This window comes from Symphalangus syndactylus, chromosome 10 (genome assembly GCF_028878055.3).
Source record: "Symphalangus syndactylus isolate Jambi chromosome 10, NHGRI_mSymSyn1-v2.1_pri, whole genome shotgun sequence".
NCBI lineage: Eukaryota > Metazoa > Chordata > Mammalia > Primates > Hylobatidae > Symphalangus > Symphalangus syndactylus.
The window spans coordinates 61,149,155-61,168,556 of record NC_072432.2 but is presented as its reverse complement, the minus strand read 5'-3'; the positions used below and the strand labels follow the sequence as shown (position 1 = coordinate 61,168,556).

Genomic DNA, 19,402 nt, shown 5'->3' with positions numbered 1-19,402 from the left:
TCCAGAATCCAGAGCAATAAAGCATTCTCCCCTCCCCCTGAAATTAAAAGAATTATGCGGCGGTGAAGAGAGGGAATGTGGGATGATGGTTCTGCCCTGCGTTGTCTCTTTCATACCATTCACGAACGGTTGAAATCAGTGATGCAGCAGAAATGAAGGCTGGTGCCATGGCTTCTCCTAGCCTGATACACAACAGCTACTGCACAGCTTGGTGGAAAGAGTTCTAAAAATAACCCAGGACTCATTTCAAACCCGCCTCCCCCAAGTCTTGGCGGATGTGGTAAACACCCTAAAAATACCTGCTGTCTGAACCTTTGAGGTATCTAAAGAGGAAGGGGCAGGTATAAGGATTGGGGTTGGAAGAAGTACAGTATTGTTGGAAGGCTTGCCCAGCTACAAGGACTGCTGCCCACTGGGGCCTGCCCTCGAAGCTGTTTGGTGAGCTGCCTACCATGCCATCCTGTTCAAGGATAAGTGCCTACTCGTGAGTCTCATATTCACTGTTGGCAGGTTTCAAGGAAACTATTCATAGACTAGACATCTGTTGTCTGTCCCATTGACCTCAAATCTGCAGCTGCCACCATGGTGTTCAGGCAGTGTGGTGGCTTTTAGTCTTATTTCACAGAATCAGAATTTTAGAGCTGATATGGACTTTAGACATTTTATTATTAATAAAACCATTGAAGTCCTTTAAAATCACTGCATTTCTGGAGTCACATTTCTGTGCCTATATAGTGACCACAAACATTTGAAATGGGGTCTTAGTCCTTGCTTATTAAAAGAAATCACCCTCATGATTATGTAACATAAAAATAGGATGATGAAAACCAGTCTTTTGAAAACATTGACTAAGTGATCCTGTACAGAGCTTTTTTTTTTTTTTTTTTTAAAATAAAATGGAGCTTTGAAGCTGGGAGTGGTGGCACATGCCTGTAGTCACAGCTACTTGGGAGGCTGAAGCTGGAGGATCACTTGAGCCCAGGAGTTTGAAGCTGCAGTGAGCTGTGATCACACCACTGCACTCCAGCCTGAGTGGCAGTGCAACCCTGTCTCTAAAAAAAAAAAAAAAAATGGCTGGGCGTGGTGGCTCATGCCTGTAATCGCAGCACTTTGGGAGGCCAAGGCAGGCAGATCATGAGGTCAGGAGTTCGAGACCAGCCTGGCTAACATGGTGAAACCCTATCTCTACTAAAAATACAAAAATTAGCTGGGCGTGGTGGTGCGTGCCTATAATCCCAGCCACTCGGGAGGCTGAGGCACTAGAATCGCTTGAACCCAGGAGGCAGACGTTGCAGTGAGCTGAGATCGTGCCATTACACTCCAACCTAGCGACAGAGTGAGACTCCATCTCAAAAAATAAATAATAAAAATCAATAAATAAATAATAAAAATAAAAATGGAGCTTTGAGGATCATTTTCTCACCTGGACTCCAGTATTTTGAATATAAAGTTCATTGACAACATAGCCAGAACACTAGGAGTCCTGTCTCCAAGGAGAAGACTTTCAGTGTCTAATTTCTGAAATTGCAAACCATAACCATGATATTATAACTGAGGGACTGTAGCTGATCTCTGCATCTTGAGAAAAAAAGGTTTCACAGATTATCTCCAACACCCATGGGATGCATTCAAAGTTGTGGGGGCAGCCAGTACCATTTTATGTAACAGCATAAATCACCCAGTGATTTTACTTTAGCTTCCAGCCATATCCTGTGTGATTTTTAAATGTATGATAACTACCTTACCCCAGTCTACATCGGTAAACTCTGCAAAAGTCCAGCAGTTACAGAGCCTGTGCTAGGAGCTACAGGGTGGAGAGGGGGAAGAAGACTCAAGAAACCTGTAAACTAATGGAGGAGAGGAAACCAGCTCATGTGCTGAGAAGTTTTAAATATGTTGCATTTATGGTAGGTAGAGCATTGTCATCATTGTAAGGAGTATGAATCCTCCACTGTGAGCTTTTCAAAGTTCTTTTATGTATCTGGAAGAGTGTTAAATATTTTTTCACTATGAGTTGACAGTAAATTGAAAGCTTTTCTTGAGTAATGAAAGTGATCAAAATGGCTGGAGGTTTTTGTGTTTTTTGGTCACTTAATGCATACCTGAAATAGTCACCTCTAGAAGCTCAAATTTTCCTGGACCAGTACACTTGTAACAAGGAATGAGATGCTCAGGGAGATGGTCTGCTTTGGGAGACTGTGATTTTTGTGGAAAGAGCTTGGTTTTGCAGTTGTTAGTGCCCTCAGCTGTGTAGAAGCCAAGGCAGCTGTGGGGGGTCTCCTTTTTCCATGTATGTCAAGGGAAGAAGAAAGAATGTTATGTGATATCCAGGTGGCATGGTTCATGGACACTCAAATCTTTCTCCCCTGAAATTCCAGAATGAAGAGCTTCGAAACTTGTCTTTGTCTGGCCATGTGGGATTTGACAGCCTCCCTGACCAGCTGGTCAACAAGTCTACTTCTCAAGGATTCTGTTTCAACATCCTTTGTGTTGGTAAGTTATTCATCACCCACACAGCAAGAAATTTGATCCTTAGATATTGACAGGTAACTGTCGGAGAGACATGCTTCAGTGAAGTAAGAATTACATGTTTATTCTCTTTTTTCATCAGTAAAACAAGGCAAAATATCTGCCTTATACATGTCACAAGTTGTAAAGATTGAGAGCTGTGTTTAGGTAAATGCGTTGTATGTTTTGTCATGTTACTCAAATTACTATTAGTATTTCTGTCATACAGTCAAACAACTGATCATTACAATATTGTTAAGATCCCTTAAACATTTTACTTTGGACTAGGCCTCTGCCTTGGTATTTTTCTTCACCCCTCTAGCCATGTCTTTTTTTTTTTTTTGAGGAGTCTTGCCTGTTGCCCAGGCTGGAGTGCAGTGGGCGATTTGGCTCACTGCAACCTCTGCCTCCCGGGTTCAAGCAATTCTCCTGCCTCAGCCTCCTGAGTAGCTGGGATTACAGGTGCCCGCCATCGTGCCCAGCTAATTTTTTGTATGCCATATCCTTTTTGGACTAAGAAGAGGAAGGTAGAAAGGAAGGGGGATAAAGAAAATCAAAATATAAATTTCCTGTTAGTATGAAGGAGAAGTGTGTGTGGAACAGGTGGCTGTTCCTCTCTCTCCCCATCATGCCTGATGAATGGCAGGTGAAACAGCAGTGAAGTGGTTTGGGCTGTGTTGATCTGTTGGCATTGTCCTCTGGGCATTTCCCTCTGAGACATCACTTTGAGACAGATCAAAGAATTCTGTATGTAGCCAAGTGGACTGTCTTTTTCCTAAGCTTGGCAGAATGTGTCAGACTTACTTTTCTTGTCCAAGTAAAGCAAAGAGAATTTAGAAAAGGTGTGTGTTCAATGTGAGAAACACCATTTGCTTATTTGTCAGTTATGGAAGTTGGGGGGAGTGCAGATATTTTTCTTTTTTAAAAACTTCTTGAACTTCTTGATGACTCTACTGCATGTAGCCTCTGCACTGGGCATTCATTAGTAGAAAGCCACAATTGGCAGGCATGCTACACCAACTAGCTCCCTGGCGTTATATCTTAAGCACTGGATAAGAGAAAGACTGGAGAGAACACAGCCAACTCTCATCTCATGCTTTCCCCTTTTCCCTACATGAAGCCTTTTAAAATTCAGCAGGAGACCTCCCGAATGGCAGCTAGTTCTACAGAGTGGCATGAATGGGTTGTCCTTTCTCTCATGATAAATGCTCGTTGCAGAGCAGGGCAATTCTTCATTAGCATAGCAATTTGTTGGCGATTTGTTGGTTTTCTATTGAAAAGTATGCTCAATTGTAATCCCAGGCCAATTACTATTCTGGCTTCTCTTCAGTGCCTCCCCAGCCCTGTCTCCAAAATCAGCTCTAAGAACATGTCTGAGAGTTCTGTCCTGGCTCCTGCAGGGGACGGTAGGGGAAAGCCTTCCGGTGGGATCCTGGTTTAACTGGGTATATGGTGTGCAGTGGGGTGTGCTGGCTCAGGGGCTGACACCTTGTGTTAAATAAGACAATTCAGATGCTGAATTCCTCAGAGACCAAGTCGTGCTGCCCTGTTAGACGTGTAAAGCAGCCCTATTTGGAGTCTCCTGGGTGGGTTACAATACCTGTGATTCTTAGATATTTGTCAGGTTCTATTCTTAAACATGTTTAAAATTAGTTTTTCAAACTAATGAACATAATATATATTTGTTGTTTAAAATGTTATAAAACACTTCCCTTTCATCTCCCACCCCCATTTCCATTTCACAGAGATAACACTGTGGGATTCTTCTAGAAACTTTTGACATCTTTCTGTATTAGGAAATTGCTTTTGGTGGCTTACAGTTCTGTAGGTAGGAGTCCAGTATGGGTCTGCAGGGCTGCATTCCTTCCTGGAACCTTTAGGGAGAGTGCGTGCCTTTTCCAGCTTCTGGAAGCTGCCTGCATTCCTTGGCTCTTGGCTCCTTCCATCCATTCTCAAAGCCAGTCACGTTGCATCGCTCTTTTAGTATTCTTGTGTCGGGAAATTTTCCACAGAGAATTGCAGAAATCCAGCTTAAACCCAGTTAAGACTCTCCCCCACCCTCTAACACACACTGAAAAGGTAATATGGTGAATTGGGTAATTAAGAGCAGCTGGCTCCAGGGGTTCAACGAGCCCCATCAAGCCTGTGTCTCTGGTTCTTGATCCTGCTTCTGCTTGCTTCACATTCAGGCATTTTCCTCACGACAGCAGTCTGGCTCCGTCAGCATCACCAGCCGAGCAACCTCAGGGGAAGGAACAAGGCATTCCTGACACGTCTCACCAAACAGTCAGGATTTCACTGATTGGCCAGGACTCAGTCACACGCTCAGCCTTGGGGGAAGATGGAGTCAGTTCACTCCAAAACATATGAGGTTCCCCATAGGCAAGAAGACAGGATCAGAAAGGAGATAGGGCTTGGGAGAGAGACACACTGGACAGATAAAAACAGCTTTCTCACAGTTATATAGGTGCTTTCTTGTTTTGCTTTTACACAAATGAGATCATGCTGTTCATCCTGTGCATTTTCCTTTTTTCACTCCACAAGAAATCCTGGATATCCTTCGTTGTCAGCATATCTAACTCTCCAGGTCGTTTTCCATAACCCTTTGGAGCCCCTTGTTTGGGGCCAGCGTGAGCTCTTTGGGAGTTAGGAGTGTCAGCATTAAATATCATCCTCAGAGAGTTAAATAGCAAATCCCTTTGCCATAGATATTTTATAGCATAATATCTTTATAAGAAAAAACTTACTGTCAATCAATGGTCCATCTATTTTTAAAATAAGAGTCTATAAAAAGTAGATCAAAATATTTGGACAGCCACGTAGAGGAGGAGGTGTTATATTTAACTTAACAGCATCCATGGTAACTTTTCCTCCTTACTTACTCCCTTCCTCTTACTGCCCATTTGTATTTTTTTGCACAGTATGCACATGTGTGATATTTATAGCATGAATTTACATTTTTGTGATAAATATGGGAGGGAATTAAGGATAAAAAAATAAAATTATGATTCCAGTAAGGAAAATTTTTACCAAAAATGTCTCAGAATTGTAATTTTGTTTTGTGGCATGAGCCTGTAGGTTGAAAGAAAGCAGAGGAAATAAAACAGGGCAGAAAATGGTCCTGGCATGAACTAAGTCTAGTTTCAGAGATAATGAATTAAATGTCTGCCACTAGAACCCATCTCTGTTGGTCCTGGGAAGGCATGTAACAGGGGAAGAATAGTTTTCATTTAACTGGGAAGAGAATTCTGATGTTAAATGAGGTAACAGAACACCCAGGAGTTCATCATTCCCCTACTCTCTGCTTTGCTACAACACACCTAAATCACTCCTGAAGCTACATTTTAGTTTAAATAAAGCCTTTCATGTTTTACCCATGCTGTAATTCTCCAGAGAATCTAAATTAGATCTAAATTAGCAGTTAGCCTTTTTTCATAATTTTAAATTTGTATGTCTTTCTCATCCATTTTCCAGAATGATACTAACTCTAAGAAAAAACCTCATCCACATTGATCCAGCTGTCTGTCCGTTCCTTGTGAACATACAAAGGTGAATAAGATACTGTAACATCTCTGCTTTTGAAGAAGAGACAGTTTGATAGTAGAGTCAAAGTAAATTAGTAATACATTTTGAAATAGAAAATTTGTCCACAATTCAACCTTAATTGTTTTGAGGGGATGAGAGAACAGGAATTGAAAACAGGTAAGTGTAAGGCCATCTTAGCCAAGGCTATAGTGTCAACATAAATTGTGGAAATTTACAATCAAATCTTAAACATTTTTATCCCGTCTTGTTTTCCCAGGAAAGGATGTAAATGGCTTATAGGGTAAAATGAATGAAGATAAAATTAACCCCAGAAAATAAAGGTGAAGCCAGGGATAGAGTCAGAACTCAGAGTGTGCCATCAGGCCTGCCTATAGCAATTAATTGATGAAGTATTACATTTTTCTCTCAGCTTAGTGGTCAGAGCATGGAGTAAATTTATTAATTCACTCATTCATTAGCAGATATTTAGTGAGCATGTGTTATATGCTAAACACAAGCAAAAAGTTTAACATACGACAGATTTATAGTATCTATAAAGTAAAAACAAAATGATTGCTCCAGATGAAACACAGCTTTACCTGGAAAAATTTCTCCATGGATTTTCAGAAAAGAGATTTGGTGTATGTAGTGGTCTGGGTTCCTGGGCATCCTCCAAGTCAGTGCAATTGTTTAATGAAATGCCAGGTGCCACACGCTGGCTCATCTTATGCCAGAGTGTGTTTCATCAAAGGTGATTCTATGAGGAACAAGAACAACGCAACTTAGGTATGTAGCTTTCTGACTCTCTGATTCCATCCAAGAGTAAAATCTAGAATAATTAGGGAAGGCAGGCAGATCCCCATGCACAGTTACTTACTCAAGTAGCCAGTCTTGGCAATTAGAGTAAAAGATGCTGAATCACAGATAAACAATTTGTTCAATCTACAGTTACCTTCTAATTAATAATACAATCCCTCTGTTTTTCCCCTGCCTTGTTCACCTTTGAGCTTGTAGGTTAAATAAGCCTGAGAATAGAATGGAAAAGGTAGGACTGCTTTCCCTTGTGATGTGGGCATCATGTTTACTAGCATTGGCAGGAATAGGAAAAACAGAAGTCCCAGATAGCACTTTAATAGGGTCTCTAATTACTGTAACAATAGAGTGTTTAGGCAGATGAATATATGATAAAATAAACAAACTCTGAAAAAATCTATCACAGTGGCATATCTCTGTATAAATCATCACCATGATCATTTTTGTTTTCAATTAACTTTTTTTTTTTTTTTAAGATGGAGTCTCTCACTCTGTCGCCCAGGCTGGAGTGCAGTGGTGCAATCTCCACTGACTGCAACCTCCACCTCCCAGGTTCAAGGGATTCTTCTGCCTCAGCCTTCCAAGTAGCTGGGATTGCAGGTGCCCGCCACCACACCTGGCTAATTTTTGTATTTTTAGTAGAGACGGGGTTTCACCTTGTTGGCCAGGATGGTCTCGAACTCCTGACCTCAGGTGATCTGCCTGCCTCAGCCTCCCAAAGTGTTGAGATTACAGGCGTGAGCCACCGTGCCTGACCCGCAATTAACTTTTAATAAATGTCTCCTTTGTGCCAGGCACTCTGCTAGGGAGTTTTGAAATACTTTAGTCATTGATTTTTCTGAAAATATTGTTATGGTTGTTTGGTTTGAATTGGAGCCTATGCCTAGTAGGCTTTTAGTTATTCAGTTAGAAAGAAATTTTTGTCTTATGGGTCCTCAAAAGTATAGATGAGATTCTGCTTACAAAGATTAGAGAGAAGCCTCAAAAACTAATCCCAGTGCTTCAGGAGGCCAAGGCAGGAGAATTGCTTGAGTCCAAGACTAGCATGGGGAACACAGTGAGACCCTGTCTGTTAAAGAAAAAAAGCTAATGCATTGAAAAACTTCCCTGGTTCTTCTAGAGTTCCTTTTATTCCAAAAGCTGCCATTTCCTGCTGAACTGCTTTTGGTGAATCACACTGCTGCTGGAGTTGCCGTGTCTAATTACAGCTCTTAAAAGCACAGAGCATAGAAATGGAAAGCAAAGCACACCAAAGTTTAGAGGAACAGTGGTTTTTTTCAACCCATTGATTAACCCTGTGCTATAAGTAGGGTCTGGTATGCTAATTGTTTGTAATTTCCACCTTAATGTAAATGATAATTAAAATTACCATGCCTTTAAAAAGTATGGTGTTCCTGATTCACATGGGCGCTTAAGTAATTTTCAACCTAGTAAAATAAGATGATAATTTCAGACTTGTCCAGGTAACCTAGAATCCTTGCCATGTAATTGAAGTCTTTATTGCTATTCTTAGGGAAGAAGATGAAAGTTAAGTAGGTCACTTTCTACTGACAGAGCCTTTCCCATAAAGGAGAAACTTTTATATGGCAGATCTGCTTTTGTGCCTTTCGTATTCTAAAAATAGGTAAATCCTGAAAAGAAGTTGGCTCTGCTTGAGAATGTTACACTTGTAACATGTACTTAAAATGACTCAAGTACCTTCAGCATTGACTACCAGTGAGAACCCTGTTTTATTTCTGTATCCACTACACAGTAACTTTGTTTTGCTCAAAGTTAATTTGTTAAGCCATGAATGGTGAGTGTGAACTTGTTAAATTCTTTCAGGTTAGGGAGCAGAGACTGGTTTTATATTGCTTTTATGGAGGGGTTTTTTTTATAAGACTATTCAGGAAAGTAAGGAAGACAGGAAACCATCTCAACTGCTGCACAGCCAGACCCCATAGAGATCTGGAATGACATTCAGGATGTTACAGAAGTGCAAACAGCGTCAGTGTCTGTTTTTATTCATTACTTCATCTCTGCACCTATGCTTGTCACACAGTGAGCACCCCAGCATTAATTTCATGATGGATTTCCAATACTCTACCCCATCTATCTGCTCTTTCCTGTATTCCCAGCCTACATTCTGTCTGCAGCATGACTTCTGTTTACTTACAGCCTTTGCTGCCTCATGGCTTCTGCTTACTTACCTGTCTTTGTTTATCGTTTCTTTTTCATGCCATCACACTGTGTGGGGATTGCATGTATCTCATTCAAACGCCCAAAGAGAAAAACTGTGATCAGATAGGCCACTCTCCAATGTGGAGCCCCAGCTCATAGTGAAACGATTGGGCTTCCGTGGTTGCCTTGAGGTCAGGGACCTAGCCATGGTCTGGTTGTCTGTGGCCAACTAGCAGGGCCATGGATGTAAAGGATGGTCTTGCTTATAAGAGGAAAGCGGTTATGACAAAACACTTAGAATGTTGTTCCCATAATGATAAATTAGAGTCTGACTGGTATTATTCAGTCATGTTCTAGACCAGATTCTAAGATGTAGGAGAACACCCTATCAGGCTAGTTTCTTGAATTCTCAGAACTTGGCACAGAACTTGTACATAGTAGGCACTATAAAAATACTGGCTGAATGAAGGATGACTAAAGAGGAAATTCTATGATCTTAGATGTTCAGGGACACAACAGGAAAGGTTAAAGAGTAAGATGAATATACTTGACCAACTTTTATCCTATAAGTGAATCATCATAGTTAGAGGCAAGTCATATAAGGCTTTTCTAATCAGAGAAAGCTCAAATCCAGAAAGACTTCATCCTCCTTCACTTTTGTATTATGTTGGAAAGCAATGAGTATAAAATACAGAATTTATAACTAGTAAGTAGATTTTGTCATCATAGTGGGAGGGTTGCCCAGAGCTTTTCTTTTTTCCATGGAACACTACCATCCTTAAAGTCTTTATAGCAATCCTTAGAAGAGGGGATGCTCCTAGGAACATACTGGTATTAGAAGTTGTTGAAAGGGCTGTTCTATATTGGCAAGTTGAAATTGAGCTGGAAATGTAATTGAGAAATTTTCCAGATTAAGAAAGAAAAAAAGGTATCCCTAGGGCTAATGCTTCTGGATTTCTACCCCCTTGTCTCCATCATCATATGATCAGCCACCACCACCACGAACAGAAGGCTGTTTTTTTCTCATCACCAACTGTCTTTGACTCAACATAAGAATTAGAATTAAGAGAGAATTTGCTTGGTGTTATTTTGAGGGTTGGGCTGCAGTTCTTCATAGCTCCACATTTGGGTGTCATCATATGATTGGTATAGTGGTTCCAGATACCTGCCACTCTGCTTTGCACATATGAGGCCTCAGTAAACACTTATTGAGTTGAATTATCAGTGTAAATAAGGTCATTTGACATCATTTACTTTCATTGTCACAAACTTCACTCTGAAGCTGGGAAAACTATCTAAGAAGCCACAAATATTTGGCTTCTTGACACCAGCTGGATAAAGAAAAATAAAATCATGGAGGGATTAATATAACCATAACTAGAAAATGTTAGGCAGTCAGTTTTCTGTGTAATGGTAAAATCAGGCTGCTGTCTTGGTTGAGTGCAGGTGTTGGAACCATACAGACTTGAGTTAGAACCCTGGTTCCACCACTTAGCAATGACTTTAGGCAAGTTACTCATAAATCTTATCTAAGCCTAGTGTTCCACCTTGAACATGGAGGAAACAGTAGTACCTATTTCATGGGAGTAGTAATAGGGTTTAAATGAGATAATGTAGCTGGGCGTGGTGGCTCATGCCTGTAATCCCAGCACTTTGGGAGGCCGAGGCAGGTGGACCATTTGAGGTCAGGAGTTCAAGACCAGCTCAGCTAACATGGTGAAACCCTGTCTGTACTAAAAATACAAAAATTAGCCAGGCGTGGTGACATGGGCCTGTAATCCTAGCTCCTCAGGAGGCTGATCCGGGAGGATCACTTGAATCCAGGAGATGGAGGTTGCAGTGAGCTGAGATCACACCACTGCACTCCAGCCTGGGCGACAGAGCGAGACTCTGTCTCAAAAATAAATACATACATACATACATACAGGAGATAATGCACTAGAAGCTCTTGCCACCGGGGTTGGCACAAAGTGAGCACTCAGTGACATTAGTTATTATTGTCATCAAGAGTGTTATTTTGAATAATGTAATTCTTTTCTATGACATGGTGTCATATTGATGTTGAATTAACTGATCTTTTAGGTAATTCAGTGTAAATGGAATCACTTGTTTCAAGTAACAGAAATTCAACCGTATAGTCTTTTATCCCTTAGTAATATAGTTTTATACTCTAACATTCAGGAGAGAAAGAGATAAAGTTCACGTTCTTGTAATACACAAACTGAGCACGGGCAATCTTACGAGTAAAATTTTTCTATCCAGAGGTAAAGAAGAATCTCTTGATCTGTAAATTTGAAATCCTCTCTGCTAAATAGTTTCTGAAATTCACTGAGGCATTTTTAGGAAGGTATTCCATAGATTACACATAGAAAGAATTCTCTCTTCACAGTGGCATTTCTGGTGGCGGTTTTTCTTTTTTAAACTTTATAATCATGACTAATGAAAAAAATACTGGTGAATTGAACTGATGTCTGAGAGACATTGACATTCTCTGATTTTTCTTTTGTGGTTATGTAGGTGAGACAGGCATTGGCAAATCCACGTTAATGGACACTTTGTTCAACACCAAATTTGAAAGTGACCCAGCTACTCACAATGAACCAGGTGTTCGGTTAAAAGCCAGAAGTTATGAGCTTCAGGAAAGCAATGTACGGCTGAAGTTAACCATTGTTGACACCGTGGGATTTGGAGACCAGATAAATAAAGATGACAGGTACATCTTGGGATTTTGGGGGGACACAAATGGATGAGGAGATAGCAGGATCCATCCCAGGCAAATTTAAAGGCCAAATGTTTTGGGGGTGTTTTAGTTGTGGGGCTTGGTCCTCTATTGCCTAAAAGGTGTGATATTCTTGTCCTCTGAGAATTTTTCTGAGAATGTTCTTCCTTGAGGTCAGAATCAGACATCAAAATTGATCCCAGCTAGTAGGATCAGAAAGGGGCTTTATTAGAGGGACTAAATTAGCTTACAGCATCTTTCCACAAAGGCCATGAAACAAGGTTTGGGGCTTTCCTACCAGGAAAAGCAATCTAGAGAAACACTCAGCCACCCTACAGAACAGTTTAAGCAGAAACCCCAGCCATCAGTCACTTCATACTGCTTGGGAATCCAGGACACTAGAGGGGAGGTCTCTAGAAGCTCCACCAAATCTGCCCCAGGTAATCAAATGCCTTCACCATTGCTTGCTATATAATGATAAAATAGTACACTGAGTTTTTATAATGTCCCCCATTTATAAAGCCATGTAAGTTTGAGTCTTTACCATGAGTTGCTGTTTGCCCTTATATGAGGGAAGTTTTCAATTCTTAAAATTTCGTGGCATACAACCCATGTTAGTCTTAGTCTTAGGATTTTGTTCACATTCCTTCTCAAGAGCACCGATTCTCTTCATCAGTCTCAACCTCAGATGTCTTATGACTATTTTACATAGTACATTCATTCTCAAAAGAAGTTTGAGAAAGTTAAAATAAAACTGCCCCAGGCCCAAAGCTGATTGTAGAATGGGGCTTCCAGAAACATCTTTGAGCAGTTACAACATTATGGGCATAAGTGTCTACCTGCTTAGTGTGACCAACATGTAGACATGAACAACAAATCAGTAAGTTAGGGTGTATTTGCTTACGGCTCAGACACTTCGCTTGTATCAGGATTTTTTTTCCATATTCCTCAAAAATATATATTATACACATGTGTTTTGTAAAGAGGAACTCGACTATTTTTATCTAGAAATGCATATTGCCTAGATAAATTTTAACTGTGCCTGATATAAGTATGAGCACCACAGTAATGACAGAGAAGTGTTTAATTCATTCTTTAGCTGAGCACCAAGCTCTTTATTTTATCTATAAAGCACTTTAAATGCTCTTCAGTAGACATTGCCCCGTGATAACAGGAACAATTGTTAGATAGAGTGAGAAAGATTTTATTTTGCATCTGGCCAAAATGGACTATCTGTACATTGTGCTGGGGCAGGGAACAAGTTCGGCTCTGACACTGCAGCTGAGCAGTTGCTCTTAATATATGACCTCAATGACAGGGAATGATGGAGAGGCCCCTGCCTGAAGGCTGTTTGTAATGCCAAGAGCAGTAAATGAAGAGAAAGCCCTGGTCATAAGGAAAGGGGCACAAGTGCATTGTGGGAGCTGGGAAGAGAGCCGGGGGTTCCAGTCATTGCATACTTGCAGAACATACCCAGAGCAAGGCCTGTTCTCCACCTCTCAGACTGGTATAGATTTTCTCCCTGGGGTTAGGAAAAATCTTGCTCATCCATTCCTTGACTGGAAGACAGCAACTGTACTTTTTCAGGATCCCTCCCCCACAGGAATGAGAACCATCCTCCACATAGCCTCTTGCTGAGATTCCCTGTGCTCTTCCAGCTCACTGGGGTTGCCACAGTGCTGCCACTCAATTTTTGCCTCTCCCCTAAACTGGGACTTTCCCTCGGGCTGCTGGTGGCTTTTCACTCCCCAATCAGCACTCAGCAGCAAACAGCTAGGACAATGCATATCCTCATATTTGCAGCTGGAGCCCTCCTTAAGAAATTATCTGACTCATTTGGGTCAAATAATAGTTTCCAAGGAGATTTAGAAGAGAGGAAGTGTGATATTAACCTAACCTAGATACCAAATATTTTTTTTCCTCTGAAATTTCTTGACAGCTATTGCATAACCTCTTTAAATGGCACTTAAAACTCTGTTACCCTGTACCCCAGAAGGTATTGTTGACACTGTTGACTGTAAAGCCAAATGACTTGTTCACAAATCGTTATTTGGACAGGCTCTGCCTCCCTCAAGAAACTGGAAGTGGGATATTCATTTCTGCATCAATATGTAACCATATGGGAAGGGATGTGGTATTTCTCTATGCCCATGTTGATTTTTTCCTACTTTGGGGATTAGGCAAGCTTTTCTGCCATAGATGCAAGACTTCAAGAATGTCCCAGTTTGTTTATGTAGGCTTCGGACATGTCAACATTCCTGTATTATTATCTGCCTCAGACCAGGCTAGCTAGAAGGAGGCAGGAAGAGAGATCTGGTAAGGTTTCCTGTTATGTTTAAAAGCACATTTCACCCTTTGTTATTTAAGGGCTTCCTTGTTTTGGCTGTTTGTACTCTTCAGTGGAGAAAGAAAGGGGTCTGGGGAAGAAGGGAAAGCAAGTTTTGTTGTTCAATTGGAAATAGAATAATTAGTTTGCCCCACACTGGGGAGATGGGAGATGAGCTGTCCATGGCATATCACTAGCTGTAATGATAGTTAGCCCTCAAAGGCAGAGATAATTGAAATCCCCTGAGACGGAATTTCAACCTCACCAAATCTTCATCAGAGTTATAAAACAGTAGTGAGATGGACTGTTTGGCCTTTAAATTTTAAGTTTTTAATCATACTTTCTGGTGGAGGTAGTCAAGGGATAAGGAAAATTGGCTAACAGACAGCAAGATAAGGGAAAAACATGGTAAGTATTTGGTCATACATGAAGTGGAGAGTCAGTCCCTGAATGATGGCATTGGCCATTTTGCAAGAATGATCAGTGGGTAGGTCGGATGGATGGAAAACATTGTCTAAGTATCTTTTTCCATTGGTTTTAGGGTTAGCCTCTGTCATTTTCGTATGTGTGTATGTTTTATGGCTGGAGGTATATGGAAAAAAAAAATGAGTGCTGTGTAACAAGGAATACCTCCATGCCTTAAAAGAAAATTATGTGAAAACGTAAGGGCTAGATTGGATTTGTCCTCCTGTCTTTCCTCTGATTGATATGGCCACAATCCAGGGAAGTTTTAATTGGCCAAAAAGAATATAAATAAGTGTTAGTAGGGATGGAGCTAGCAAAAGGCTAAGTTGGGATTAAGCTTCCTATCTTTCTCACTTTAGATGGAGAAGTGGAAAGGATTTGGAGGAAGAGGCAAATAATTCATCTCATCTATAGGATGATGATGAGTACAAAACCACTTGGCTGGCTTGAGTCTCATCAAGAAGAAATTATTTCATCAGCATAATTAAATCTTTGACATAGGGAATAGTGGTTTTGGTAAATTGTTGTCCAGGAATACATTTCTTTTTATTGGTTAATAATGGTATGGAAGGTAAAGTAGATGGGAATTCATATTTATTATGTGTGTGACGTAAGAGAAGGAGGCTCCAGGTTGAATCCCAGGTTTCTGACTTGGCCAGTGGGGTGGGTGGTGGCCCACCATGCTAAGGAATACAGGGAAAGTGAGGGTTTGAAGGCAGGATGAATAGTTCAGTTTTGGACATATTTAGTTGGAGAAGCAGTTGAAAATATAGGATAAGCAATTGTGGATGGGTCTGAAGCTCAGAGGAAAGATCTGGGTTGGAGGCAGAGATTTATGACTTGTCATCAGATAGATGGTGAGTGGAACACAGGAATGAGTGTGATTTTCTAGAGGGGATACATAGAGTGAAAAGAAGGGAGACTGAATGATTGGCCAGGACTCTCTAATAAGAACAGATAGAAGGAAGCCTGAGATATTAGAGAACAGAAGATGTCTTGAATCCAGTGCGGAAAGCATTCCTCACTGCAAAATGAGTGTTGTTATGCTTCTCATTATCTTTGGAGGATCGGAATCAAAACCAGAGGCAAGAAGGGAAATTAATAGAAAGCAGAACCATATTTGGACTACTATTGAGGAGGTGCTAAGAGCTAAAAATCAGACACTGGGGAAGCAGGGGAGCAATTGCTGTGAGCTGCTTGTCTTACCCTTTGGGATAAGAGGCTGCTGGGGAAGAGCCCTAATCTCCAAATCTGCCTCAGTGTCAGGAGACAGAAGGATCAGCCCCAGACTCAAAGGGCAAAGGGCATGGGTGGACCTCACTGGAGTGGCCTGCTCCACTTCCCTACTGGACGTGAGCTCCATAGCAGAACAGATACCAGCAGAGAACTGGGTGAATGTAAAGTTCCTTTTTTTTTTCTTAGGTTTTTCTAAAAAGTCAGGCTTGATTCTATAGTGGTGGTTGTTTATTATATAATTATGAAATTGTTATATCTGACTTTTGTGTGCCAGCCCTTTACATGTATTGCATGTATTGGCTCATTTATTTGTCACAATAGCTCTCTGATAGAACTATTTTTGTCTCTAATTTACCTGTGAGGAAATTGAGACACAGAGAGATTTAGTGACTTGCTTAAGGCTGTGCAGCTAGTAAGTTGTGCAGCTGTATTATGGTTTTAGGCTTGAATCCATGTTTCTAACCACCATCCTCTATAACTGTCTCATTAAATACTATTATTATTATGCAATATATGTCTATATTTCAAGATTAGAAAATATAGAAGAATCTTATTGCTCATTCATTCTTTTTATTGGAATTTTGCCTGTCATGATTTGGAACTTTATTATTGCTGAGGTACATCCTACCTTTTTTTTTTTTTAAAGCCTCTAGAGATTTTGTCTACTCTAATTGAACCAATAGATTGTGATAAAATCACCAAAGAAAAATATCAAAAAGCTTTTTATGACTGCTTTCAGTTTTGCTCATAAGTTTGTTTGTTGTTATTGTTTATTTTGGGGATGTTTGTTTTTCTTAGGATGTCTGCTGTCATTTTTATTATAAAAGATTTGTGGTTCCCTTTCAAGGGTTTCAGTTTAACTTATGGGTATGGGATTTGGGTGTTGAAAGGTTTTTATTTTTCTTAAAACTTATATCTTCGGAAAGGCAATAAAGTTTGGGGAGAATTAACTCTTTGTATTCCTAATAGAACAGTCTCTGTTGCTAAAACGAACTTCTTCTGAGTAGTCCCTTTGGAGACCAGAAAGAATTAGTGGGTTTCCCACAATGACCTAATATACTACTTACTTCCTGGACATGTGGTTTATGGAATGTGTATCCCCAATATGCTATAAGTCATTGTGTTTATGGTCAGTTAATAGGATTACACATAATTATCCAAAACAGATTTGAATGATTTGGTGAGAAGAGAGGGTTACGACATTTACCTTTAAATCATGAAGATTTTGAGTTGAAAGGAATCTTGAAGATCATAATAGTCTAGGTGCCTCAGTTCCTATATGAGTTATGGATTATGCACAGGGCTGTGGGAGCACAGACAGCCCCCATCTCTGGAGAAATAGGGCAGATGACCAGGGAATAGCTCGCAGTAGGTGGTGGTGTCATATCCTGAAACCACACACCAGTTTCATTTTGTGCACCAGTGGCAATCAGTAGGGAGAGGCTGTCACAGTCACTTTTCTCAGATGGATTTTTGAGGCCCAGTTTTGGCCCAGCAGGAAAGAATGCCACAGTCTCTTAGCAATATCTTCCATGGATAGCCCTTGGGGGAGTGGCAGTCAGCTCCACATATGTACAGTCTCTGTTTTAGAGGATGAATGTTAGCCAGGAGAAGAGTAGGAAAAAGACAGGTTCTCGCAGAGGGGCCAGCGTGAGCAAAGACTCAGAGGAAATAAGGGCTTGACACGGGGCGGGGCGGGGGTGGGCGGGCTGCTACAAATGGTTGGGCGTGGCTGGGACAGGAGAGGTGAGCCTGGAGCGCTGTTCAGGGATCAGATGATGGAAGGCCTTGGATACCCAGGTAAGGACTTGGGCTTTAGCCCTTAGGAAAGAAGAAGCCATTGTGATGTTGAATGTAGGATTGTCCTGTGAAAGAGGTTTGAGACTAGAAACATGCTGTTTCTGCATTCTAGCTATAAACCGATAGTAGAATATATTGATGCCCAGTTCGAGGCCTACCTGCAAGAGGAATTGAAGATTAAACGTTCTCTCTTCAACTACCATGACACGAGGATCCATGCCTGCCTCTACTTTATTGCCCCTACTGGACATTCACTAAAGTCCCTGGATCTGGTCACCATGAAAAAGCTGGACAGTAAGGTACTTGCTGCCACTCTGATTATCATCCACTGTCCTTTTAGATCTTCTCTATCCTAATGCCCTAATTTGTTCTCTGCTTTCAATGTGATTTTTTTTTTTCCTAGATTACAGGAACAGTGTTTGACAGCATGAGAAAACGCTTCAAAACCTCTTGCCTGTTAGACAAAAATAAAATAAAACAAAACAAAACTAGCAAAAAAAAAAAAGTCAAGTCGCTTTCCAGGAAGTAGTTTTAATTCTTAAATGGGAGGTTGAAATATAACTTCCAGGTTTGTTTACTTTCTTAAAAAAAAAAACTTTCTCTAAAAGGTGTTTAGAGGTTTGGTTTTAATTCAAAGTTTACAATGGAATAAAAGATTAAATTTTTGTCTCTGTGATGATAATGGTCCAGCTTCTTCAATTTTAAAACTGAACTGCACATGTGTGTTCAAGTAAAGCAAAGTCTTAATTTCAGTGTGATCCTTGAGCTTGCCACATTTATACCTTCTCCTTTTCACAACACGTGAAGGAAGAGACTGGTAAGTTTGATAAAATTTTGCACCTTACTATATATGAATTAGACTTTCCATTTTGAAATAAATAGAAGACAATACATTCTAAAGTAAGGATGAAACAAATGGCAACAAGAACAACCACAAAACTAAGCCATGGATGGTATTTACTCTTAGATTCAAAACCCCTTTTGCATTCACAGAAAAGTCTTATCAGATGATAAAGCTCTTTAGAGGACTCTACTGGGTGTTGTTACTATGATTTTATCTAAACAACACTGATAAAGATGCTGTCTCTCCAGAGGGACAAAACAGTGAGAGAATGCTCAGAAGATCAGCCTGTCCCCAAGGCCTCTGTCTGAACTGGCCTTTAGAGGGCTGGAGAGGCTGAAGCCAAGACAGGCTCCTTTGGCTTCCAGCAGGCACAGACACAGTAGTTTACAGAAAAACCTTCTAATGGCCTGGAAGGATCACTGCAGCGAGTACTCTTCGCAGAATAAATAGAAACCCTCCTTTATCCCATCTGATTCCTCAGCTCCCTGGGAGCTGTGCCATTAGCCATGATAGTGGAGAGATCACAGGCAGTGAGGGCCGCTTCCAGGTCTGTCGTGTCCTTGGAAGCAGGGGCAGACCTCCCTGTTCTCAAGAGTGCCCCGTTCTCCACAGACATTCTGAAGGAAGTAGAGTGAGGAGGCTTCCTAACCAAGGGCTGAGTATGTAGACCCAGCCGGATAATATCCAACACTATTATTATATTTAATAGAGTTCATTGAAAATGGAAAAGAAAAAGGCAAAACAGGCACAACTAATAAAAGCAAACAACCAACCATAAAGCAGGTTAAACTTTCAAAGAAGTGATATTGTTGGAGAGTTTGAGAGCTAGCTAGCATCTGAAAATGATAATATCGAAGTTTTATTTATACAAGTAAAGGGAAGGGTTAAGCAAATGTATGGTCATTTCAGAAAAGACTTTCAAGCTCCTGCTAGTGAGGAAAAAGAGGTTTTAAAACTAAATTGCTTGATTTCTCTATCTCCTCTGATCAATTTGGCCAAGAAAGAG

General features: G+C 40.6%; 1 protein-coding gene across 2 annotated transcripts in view; it reads left to right on the top strand.

Annotated features, from left to right (window-relative positions):
• The window catches only part of SEPTIN11 (septin 11), a 93,049-nt gene that overhangs the window by 51,374 nt on the left and 22,273 nt on the right, over positions 1-19,402 (top strand). For both annotated transcript variants that reach the window (XM_063610369.1, XM_055297248.2), the window contains exons 2-4: positions 2,379-2,493; positions 11,524-11,719; positions 17,665-17,851. In XM_063610369.1, the coding sequence (XP_063466439.1) occupies positions 2,379-2,493; positions 11,524-11,719; positions 17,665-17,851 (498 nt within the window). The remainder of the gene's footprint in view (positions 1-2,378; positions 2,494-11,523; positions 11,720-17,664; positions 17,852-19,402) is intronic.